This window comes from Zeus faber, assembly GCF_960531495.2.
Source record: "Zeus faber genome assembly, chromosome: 4".
In the NCBI taxonomy this organism is placed as follows: domain Eukaryota; kingdom Metazoa; phylum Chordata; class Actinopteri; order Zeiformes; family Zeidae; genus Zeus; species Zeus faber.
The window spans coordinates 7540552-7549690 of NC_137191.1; the positions used below are offsets into that span (position 1 = coordinate 7540552).

Sequence of the window (9139 nt, forward strand, 5' to 3'; positions counted from 1 at the left end):
GTGTTGGTTAATGCCCATGTACAGAGTAAAATCCGGATTTCTAATGCAAAGTATCACACAATTTAATTCCGAATTAAAGGTGTAAATCAGTCACATTAATTTAAATATATATATATATATGCCAAATGCCCTCGTACTGTAATTCGGCCCTCAGAAAAACGACATTTCAGTTTGTGAGTTTCACTCGCAGAACAGTGACTCCCGACACCCGAGTCACCCGAAACGATTCGTGGGGAGCGAGTCGTCCGCGAGTCCCGCATCACTAGCTTAGCGCTCGGCTCGGCTCGGCTCGGCTAGCGGCAGGAGGGAACATGGAGCTGTCTGCGGTCGGGGAGCGGGTGTTCGCGGCGGAGTCCATCATCAAGCGCCGCATCAGGAGGGTAGGTCCCGGGCGCCCGATACGTCGCCGCGTTTCCCAAACTGTTGAGCGAAGCCGCTCCCGAGCCGCGCTAACCGTGCGGCGCGTCTCTTTCTGCTGGCACGCAGGGTCGAATGGAGTACCTGGTGAAGTGGAAGGGCTGGTCCCCCAAGTAAGTGGCCGCCGCGGTCCGTCGCTGTCTCGCCGGCTGCGGCTCCGGCGTTGCAGCGCCCGCCCGCCGGAGCACGCCGCCGGGGAGCGGCGCTCCCAAAGCGCGTTAGCTCGGAGGCTAACGCTGCGGCAGGGCTGCGTGAGCGGGGTTTTGTGTGTGTGTGTGTGTGTGTGTGTGTGTGTGTGTGTTAGTGTGTGAGCGGCGGGGCCCGCCACATGGAGCCGCGGCAGCTTCGGAGCTGTTCGAGAGCTCCGTGTGGCGGGCCCCGCCGCCGCCGCGCGACTCACTTCTCGCTTGCCGCCCCCAGATACAGCACCTGGGAGCCGGAGGAGAACATCCTGGACTCGCGGCTCTTCGTGGCCTTCGAGGAGCGGTGAGAGGCGCCTCGGTCCGACGGCTTCTTTTTCCCTTTTTTTTTTTTTTAATAATAAATAAATGAGCGGGGTTTTTGTTTTTTTGGGGGGTTTTTGTTTTTTTTTTTCGGTTGGGGTTTCAAAATGGTTGTCCTGCCGTTCGCAGGGAGCGGGAGAGGGAGCTGTTCGGGCCCAAGAAGCGGGGCCCCAAACCCAGGACCTTCCTGCTCAAGGTGAAAGGGGGGGTCCGCTCGCTGCTGTGTGTGTGTGTGTGTGTTTTTAATCTGGAGGGTTTTACGAAGCGTCCTCCGCCCCAGTTTCCACCTGGAGCCCTGCCGCCCACCTGCGCACCCGCAACCGTCCCCGTCAAATTATGTTGCACAATGATTCCCATCATAAATGCGCGTCTACAGATTCATGCAGTCGGGGACGAAGTTATTCACTGTCAAAGGAAGAGGCCTCTGCAGAACACCTGTCGTGTACACGTTTCACATCTTTAACGGGGCTGCGTTGACTGCAGCACCTGCTCCGAAGCCGCAGATGTGCTCCAGTTGGTTTAGGGAAACGGCCGAACATTCGGAATATCCCAAACCCCAAACTTCTAACTTTTAATAATGGGGGGCACTTATGGAAAGCCTGTAATGGTTGTTAGGTTTTTCCTGATTTTTTTTTTAAATTTACTATTATTTTTTAAGAAAATAGGAAGTTCATCAATGCAACCATTAATATATTGATTTGAAAGGCTTCGACTTGACTGCAGGCATGACATGTTTATTCTTTATAATTATTATTATTAGATGTATATGGTTGTCAGTAACTTCAGGCTTGGGATATTTAATTGAACTAAACTAATTTGTTTAGCTCAATTAAATACCCCAAGCCTGAAGTTACTAAGTAATGGATGTGAAGTGAAATGCAGTGGTGGTGTTGTTGGGAATCTGCTGTTACTTGTCATTATTATTATTATTATTATTATTATTATTATTATTATTATTATTATTTTCAATAGGCTCAGGCTAAAGCCAAAGCCAAATCATACGAGTTCAGGAGCGAGGCGGTCCGAGGGATGCGCATCACCTACCCGACCCCCGAGCTGGTGGTGACGCCCCGGGCCAGAGAGGGCCTGAGAGCTGTGGTTCCCACCATCTTCCCCCCCAGCACCGTCAACCGCGGGGAGAGCGTGCGCGTCCGGCCCCCGGAGCAGAGCCGAGCGCCGCGAACGGGCCCCGACGCCTTTGCCCACGCCCCCAAAAAGAGAGGCCCCAAGCCCAAGCTCCACTTCAAGGACCACCCCGCCGGCGGCCCCCGGCTCTCCGAGCCCCACAAGAGGAAAGCGGAGCGGCAGGTGGACTTCGGTGCAGCCAAACCGGCCAAGACGGCGGGGGAGGAGGGGAGAGGCTCCGAGGCCACGGCGCCGAACAAACTGTCCCACAGGAAACTGGCCCATCACAGCTACACCCACAAACACCACTATCACCACCACAACCACTACTCACACACGCGGGGTCTGTCTTTTCGGAGCACCCACCAGCAGCTCTACTCGAAGTGGAACCTGCACCCCCGCAGGGCAGACTTGGGGCCACACAGGACCAAGGAGGCCCCCAGCCTCCTGGCGCCCGCGCACTTCAAGCACCAGTCCAAGAGCAGCCCGGGCTGCTCGGACCCGCGGCCGTCGCCCCCCGGGCAGCTCGTGGACGAGGTCTCATGGCGGCCGTCCCTCAGCAACGCGGAGAAGGTGCTGGTCACAGACATAACCACCAACTTCTTGACCGTCACCATCAAGGAGAGCAGCACTTCTCAAGGCTTCTTCAAAGACAAAAGATGATTTTTGTCTTTTTGGTTTTTTTTTTGTTTTTTTTCTCCCCAATTCAGACTGCAGACTTCCTGTGCTTTTGTTAACCTTGCATCAAAATTATTTTCACATTTGTGGGACATAGTGTGATTTAAGCTACTGTGTTTATCTGTGATCTAGAAAGGCAGATTACAGAATGTGTATATTTCAAAAAAAAAATAATTAAAAAAAAAATGGACATCTATTTAATGTATTTACCAAATTAAATGATCTCATTTCATAACATGTATTGGTTAAAATAAGAGTTGCACTTTTTTGCTGCAGCAGCTACCTTATGTACAGAGCTTGTAAATGATACTATTTTTCAATAATAATAGAGTTGAACATTTCGTTTTGTCATTTCCATGTGTCCCTGCTTTGGGAGTAGAACTAACGACTAACAAGCTGTGGAAGCACTAGTAAGATTAACGAAAAGTATATATTTTTCCAAGTATGCGGGTGTGTATAGGCCTAATTGTAATAAATTGAATTGCGTACGCACTATATGTGGCCTGTGAAGCCGAATAGGCCCAAAGATTGAAAGTAAAGTTTTAAGCACTTTGTTCCAAAAAAATTGTTTTCCAAGAAGGATTCCGCTTGTGTTCTGCTCGGGCCTAAAAGAGCTGCAGTGGAGTTCTGGTTTCTGGGCCTCGTTAAAATTGTAAGAAATAGCGAAGCTTTTGCAAAATGCATGTTTTTTTTGTTTGTTTTTGTTTTGCATTATTACAACATCCCCACATTTACATGTCAAATATTCATGCATTTTTGACAGAATCGTTAAAGTGTTGATTTGCTTAACTATTTAAAATAAATAGTAAAAAATGAACCTTTTGAGTTTTCCTGTTTTGTGTGGTTTCTATATTGTCATAAAATCCGGGGAGGTGAACAAACCGACCGACGGCTGCTGCTTTTAGGACAGGCCTCGTTATTTAGGCTCCATTAAATTATCCGTCGGAAATGGTTAAATCAACCTCCGCGACGCGGAATGAAAACGGGACCGACCGATTGAGGGTTAAAGTCTCAAAGCGGTGCACGCATTTAAAAAAACCTACGATGGCTCACGCAATCCAGAACGCGTTCCTTGTGTGATGAACGAATTAATTCGGTAAAAGGAACAAGCCGCTGCCTGACCTCCGGCCTGCTTCGCTCCGCCGGCGTACGGGTTCGGAGCCGTTACCGCGGCCTCCGTCCGACGACGTCAGTGCGTCCCACAGCCACGTTCCAAGGGGGAATAAACGAGCTTTCACACCGATTACATAAAAATGCAATTTAAACACCGCGGTGCCCGTTGCACTTTTAAAGCTGGAGCCTCAATGGTTTTATTTAGGGGAGACATACAATTATTATTTTTAAATAATTACCTTAAATATTACTTGTTTTCTACATCCGGTTTCTACGTTCACTTTCTGCATTGATTTCCCAACTGGTGCGGATTTCACGAATAACCTAAATTTCGAAAGACGCCTATAAGATAAATGTATAGGAGATCTATGCCTACGCCGTGCCATTTAATTTTACTGTCATTTATATGTTCAATATTCTAACTTGATAATAGCCTGATGATATAAGTACAATTATTGCCTGTGCGCATGTTGACTTAAAATGCAACGGGTAGTCTAATTTAACTTTTTATACACCGACTTTTGTGTTTTATGGCTTTAATGGAGTGTTTTTTTATATATAGTAATGTTTATGTTTTATATATGTTGGTTGTTCTGTGTTTGTATTTTACCTAACAAGGACAATAACGATTGATTGATTGACTGATAAATCCTTTCAACAGATTTAATTATTATGCAGAGGACAAGTGGGTTGAGGGTAAATTAAAACTATTCAATGACACGAAACACAATTGCGTTTGAAATGATTTATTATGCATTGTTTATCTTCCTATAATATCAATTGCTTGCAGCATTTTATAGAATCGCAGAGATAGTCTTAGAACAGAATAACTATGAGGCCTGCCCGAGCCCTGACACGTCATCATATCCGTGACGTCACCTGTCAGCTGCTGTCAGATGACGTATGAGTCCTTAGTATGAGAGCTGTTTTGGGCTGTAGCATCATTTAGCATGAGAAAGGTACTACATTTACTAAGGTTTGACTTAGATTTACTAAGGTTTCAGGGAGATAGAGCGTAGAATAGCAGAAAAGAAATAACTTTTTGATTCATTTTTAACGTCATCACTGTCATATCAGTAGCCTGGCGATTCAGCAGCGTTCTGTGGACAGAGAGAGACAAAGAGAATGAATGTTAGGAGGGCAAAAAAAAAAACTACAACCGCAAATCAAATATGTGTTGGTGAGAAACAATCAGCAAGAATCCATTTTATCTTACTGATAAAACTAATATCATTTGTTGCCTCTGCAAGGAAGTAGGAACCAAAGGTCTAGGAGATAGAGTGAGAGAGACAGTGACACACACAGTGTGAGAGAGAGAGAAAGAGAGAGAGAGTGACACACGGTGAGAAGAGAGAAAGAGAGAGAGAGCGAGATAGTGACAGACAGAGAGACAGAGCAAAGAGAGAGAGAGGGCGAGAGAGAGACAGGGAGAAAGAGAGAGAGAGAGAGAGAGAAAGACAGAGACAGAGAGTGACACACACACACACACACACACACAAACACAGACAGACACACACACACACAAACGGAGAGAGACACACTCACACACACACGGACACACACAGAGGGAGAGACACGCACACAGCGACACACACAAACACACACACTCACACACACACACACAGAGGGAAAGAGAGAGAGAGAGACAGAAAGAGAGAGAGAGAGAGCGAGAGACTGGCCTACCCCTAGACAGGGTAGCCATAGTTCCTGTCGCAGCGTGGGTAGCAGTGGGGGTTGAGCCAGTTCTCCAGGTTGGTCTCCTGGGCCCTCTGGTCCAGAGCCTGCATGTGGAGCAGGTGCTCCTAAAAGAGAGAGAGAGAACGAAACACGAAACACGAAACATGAAACTAGACGGAGGAAGGAACGCACGGGGGGGGAAGAACCATCTGACAGTGAAAACTCCACTCTGCCGTCGCTGCTGCGCCTCCACCCACTCCAGTTTTTCATTTTCACGGACACTTGGGCCTCGGGATTCACTGAAAACTTCCCAAATGACTCGACCGCACGCGGCAAACAACCCACGGGCTGAAAACGACGTACTATCGCAATATTTGAAGTCGGGCGAGGTCGGGGGGAAGGTTTTGGTGCGTCGCGACGTGTCACAGAGAGTGAGTCACCAATCTCCATATTCACACAACGCTCCTCAGCTCGGAACATCTCCGGTGCTCTGCGCGTTTCCCCAAACATCCATAACATGGCGAGGAAAACAAGTTTCAGCCTCCTGATATTTGGCGCCGAGGAGGCGGCGCTCCGGAATGACCTCGCGCGACCTCACCGCCACACAACGTTTAAAAATAATAAAAAAATAAAATGCGCGCGGTTTCCCGCGCCGCGCTCGCTCGCCTCACCCTCATGGGCTCGTCAGGGTGGCCCGCCTTCCTCGGCCGATCCTGCCTCTTGCTGCGAAGGAGCTGCTTGGCGAAGCTCTCCTTGATGATGGGGTTGGCATCTGGAATGTGAGGAAATGTTTGTACATACACAGTAAACATGTGGAATAAACACTCGATTGGAGTTCATCGGCCGAGCACCACGTTTGAACTCCGGTCCGGTTAAAGGGCGTCAGTCCAAGTGGAATCTCCTGGTTGACTCCTCGCCCCGACGGAGCCTTTTGAACCGAGACGAGCGGACCTGAGATCCGCCCCTTCACAAACGACCTAAACGGAGATGTACGACGACGACAGAAGTCGAAAACATGTGACTGTTCTAGTCGCTCAGAAATATCCATTTCCACCGCAAACAACCGGGTTAGAAGTGCGACCTGGGATTCACTCCCTCTGGCGGGCGAGGGGGCGGTGAGGCTGCTGTAGTCCCCATGGGGGCTGCCCCACCAGAGTGAGTGAGGACCTCCTTTACACTAACTCACCCCCCACCCACACACTAACACACAAACACACACACACACACACACACACACACACACACACCATCCTCAGAAGGGCTCTCTGTCTCCCTCTCTCTGCCCGGTGAGAGACCCGTTGGGGCGAAAGGCAACAAAGTGCCCATTCATCCTCCCCTGTCCCGGGGGAGCCTGGCCCCCAGACCACGTGACCCCCCCCAGCCCCCAGAAAGGGCCCGGACGGCCCCCCCAAGCCTCGCCGTGGACGGGAACCCGGGTCTGTCAACACAGGGCCGGGCCTGCGGGACCGTTGCCCTGGCTCCATCTGCTCAGAGGGACGTGGCAAAAAAAAAAAAAAGAAAATCACTCCCCGCTCAGTCGCTGTTATCTGCTCAGGGTGGGATTGATTTCTTTTTCCGAGATAAAAGTGGAAAAAGAAAAAACAAGTCTCCCTCATCTTGAGAATCGAGGTGAAACAGGGTTATATCAAGTAACTCAGTTAAACTCCGGGGGGTGGGCAACATGGAATTAACAATGTTCATCAAATACAATGTAATTGATCCCAATCAGAATAGCAAATTTACGTATACAAGGAATTTGTCTCGGTGAGGAGGGGAGCGTTGGAGTAGCATGAGAACTAATGCTCAACAGTCCGAAAAAAAACACATAAAGAAATAAATTAAAGAATATACAAAAAGGTACTCTCTGCACCACATAGAGATACATTATATGAGAAGATACTATGACAATGAATTGAGTGTCAGTGAGGTCAAGTATTGACTAAATATGATGGTTAAAAGAAACCCCAAATATTATATGTATTGTTTGGTTATATGGATCTCATTATATACATGATAAATATACACATGGCTAAATATAATAAATAGTGATTTGAACAGTGAAATAGTGAAATGGACAAAAATATATATTTTGGGGGGTTAAATCAGGTAATCATAAAAATACCACTGAACAGAATCATATATATATATTTTTTTTGGTAGCATTGTTATTAGTTCTTTGAAAAATCCAAATCAGAGGTAAAAGTCATGGTTGACCCGCTGCTTTAAAACTTGCAGCTGTGGCACAGGCCTCCCCAAGCAGTTATCCAAACCACAGCTATTCCAGCTCGTTAACTTTTTGAATTGACTCGTGTCCTACCTGTGTAGAGGGTCCAGAATGCCAGAAAGAGGAAAAACACTGCAGCTGCCTTCATCTTGATCACTTTGCCTCCTCAGGCTCCTCTGCTCTCAGACCCTTCCAGGGGAGAGGGCTGAGGGGCCCGGAGCACGATGACGTCACGCAACTTATAGGTAACGGACACTTTTCCATTAAAAAAAAAAAAAATTTGTCTTCATATTCGGGACCCGCTCATATCCCATTTCATCTTTTAATAATAATGTGAATGTTAAAATATTGAATTGAATACACTCCCCGAATCTCTCAATCAATCAAGTAATGGGAAATTATATACATTTTTTAAATATTGAAAATCTATCTTTGAAAAACCATCTGTATTTCATTTTAATGTTATCTATAATCTTGTTGGTTTCATTATTTTTCAAGATTAACGTTAAATTCAAGTTGTCACAATCCTTTCATTTCCAATTCTACCTTTCATTTTCAATTCGCTGCTGATTTACCACTTTTACCACATTGTTTTTATAGTTTGGATCAATAAAAAAGCCTGATGTCGCCATAAAAGGACCCGGACATTCTTCTTTGTTCGAATGTCGAACAACAGGAGATTGTGAACTATTACGAATATGAAAATATTGTTATTATTATTAATAATAATAATAATAACAAATATTATTGTATGTCTATAGAGGCATTGGCGTCGTGTATGAAAACATGGACCGGATTTGATGTTCCGCGATGATTTACAATATTGCAGTTATAATGTTGTCCCCGAGGTGGAGCTAGAGCTCGGATTTGATGTTTGTCAAACAAACTGGACAAGATTTTAGGTCGTCTTTTATTGTCTCACACACACACACACACACACACACACACACACACACCACAACACGCGCATTACGTGCACCGGGCCGACACACACACACACACACACAACACGTGCATTACGTGCACCGGGCCGACACACACACACACACACACACACACACACACGTGCATTACGTGCACCGGGCCGACACACACACACACACACACACCACAACACATGCACCGGGCCGACACACACATACCACATGGATTACGTGCACTGGGCCGACACACACATACACACTTACACACACCACATGCATTACGTGCACCGGGCCGACACACACATACACACACACCACATGCATTACGTGCACCGGGCCGACACACACATACACACTTACACACACCACATGCATTACGTGCACGGGGCCGACACACACATACACACTTACACACACCACATGCATTACGTGCACCGGGCCGACATACACATACACACACACACACACCGCATGCATTA

At 47.1% G+C, this 9139-nt stretch overlaps 2 protein-coding genes across 2 annotated transcripts; one reads left to right on the plus strand and one right to left on the minus strand.

Moving 5' to 3' along the window:
- The first annotated feature begins 267 nt into the window (after window positions 1-267).
- On the plus strand, window positions 268-3540 carry cbx8b (chromobox homolog 8b). The gene is made up of 5 exons (XM_079999184.1): window positions 268-380; window positions 487-530; window positions 838-903; window positions 1050-1116; window positions 1893-3540. The coding sequence occupies exons 1-5, from the start codon at window positions 312-314 to the stop codon at window positions 2706-2708; spliced, it is 1062 nt and encodes a 353-aa protein (XP_079855310.1). The 5' UTR covers window positions 268-311; the 3' UTR covers window positions 2709-3540.
- A 1026-nt stretch (window positions 3541-4566) lies between these two features.
- On the minus strand, window positions 4567-7914 carry cUnh17orf67 (chromosome Un C17orf67 homolog). Its single transcript, XM_079999948.1, has 4 exons — window positions 7831-7914; window positions 6185-6285; window positions 5520-5638; window positions 4567-4936 (listed from the first exon to the last, which is right to left on the minus strand). The coding sequence occupies exons 1-3, from the start codon at window positions 7883-7885 to the stop codon at window positions 5522-5524; spliced, it is 273 nt and encodes a 90-aa protein (XP_079856074.1). The 5' UTR covers window positions 7886-7914; the 3' UTR covers window positions 4567-4936; window positions 5520-5521.
- Between the last annotated feature and the right edge of the window lie 1225 nt (window positions 7915-9139).

What these genes read in the sequence shown, in the direction of transcription:
- cbx8b (XM_079999184.1), top strand. Translation starts at nt 312, where the DNA reads ATGGAGCTGTCTGCGGTCGGGGAGCGGGTGTTCGCGGCGGAGTCCATC. An exon ending in TCAAGCGCCGCATCAGGAGG is followed by an intron (nt 381 to 486) that starts GTAGGTCCCGGG and finishes GCTGGCACGCAG; the next exon opens with GGTCGAATGGAGTACCTGGT. An exon ending in TGGAAGGGCTGGTCCCCCAA is followed by an intron (nt 531 to 837) that starts GTAAGTGGCCGC and finishes TGCCGCCCCCAG; the next exon opens with ATACAGCACCTGGGAGCCGG.
- cUnh17orf67 (XM_079999948.1), bottom strand. Translation starts at nt 7,885, where the DNA reads ATGAAGGCAGCTGCAGTGTTTTTCCTCTTTCTGGCATTCTGGACCCTC. An exon ending in ATTCTGGACCCTCTACACAG is followed by an intron (nt 6,286 to 7,830) that starts GTAGGACACGAG and finishes CTCACATTCCAG; the next exon opens with ATGCCAACCCCATCATCAAG. An exon ending in ACCCTGACGAGCCCATGAGG is followed by an intron (nt 5,639 to 6,184) that starts GTGAGGCGAGCG and finishes TCTCTCTTTTAG; the next exon opens with GAGCACCTGCTCCACATGCA.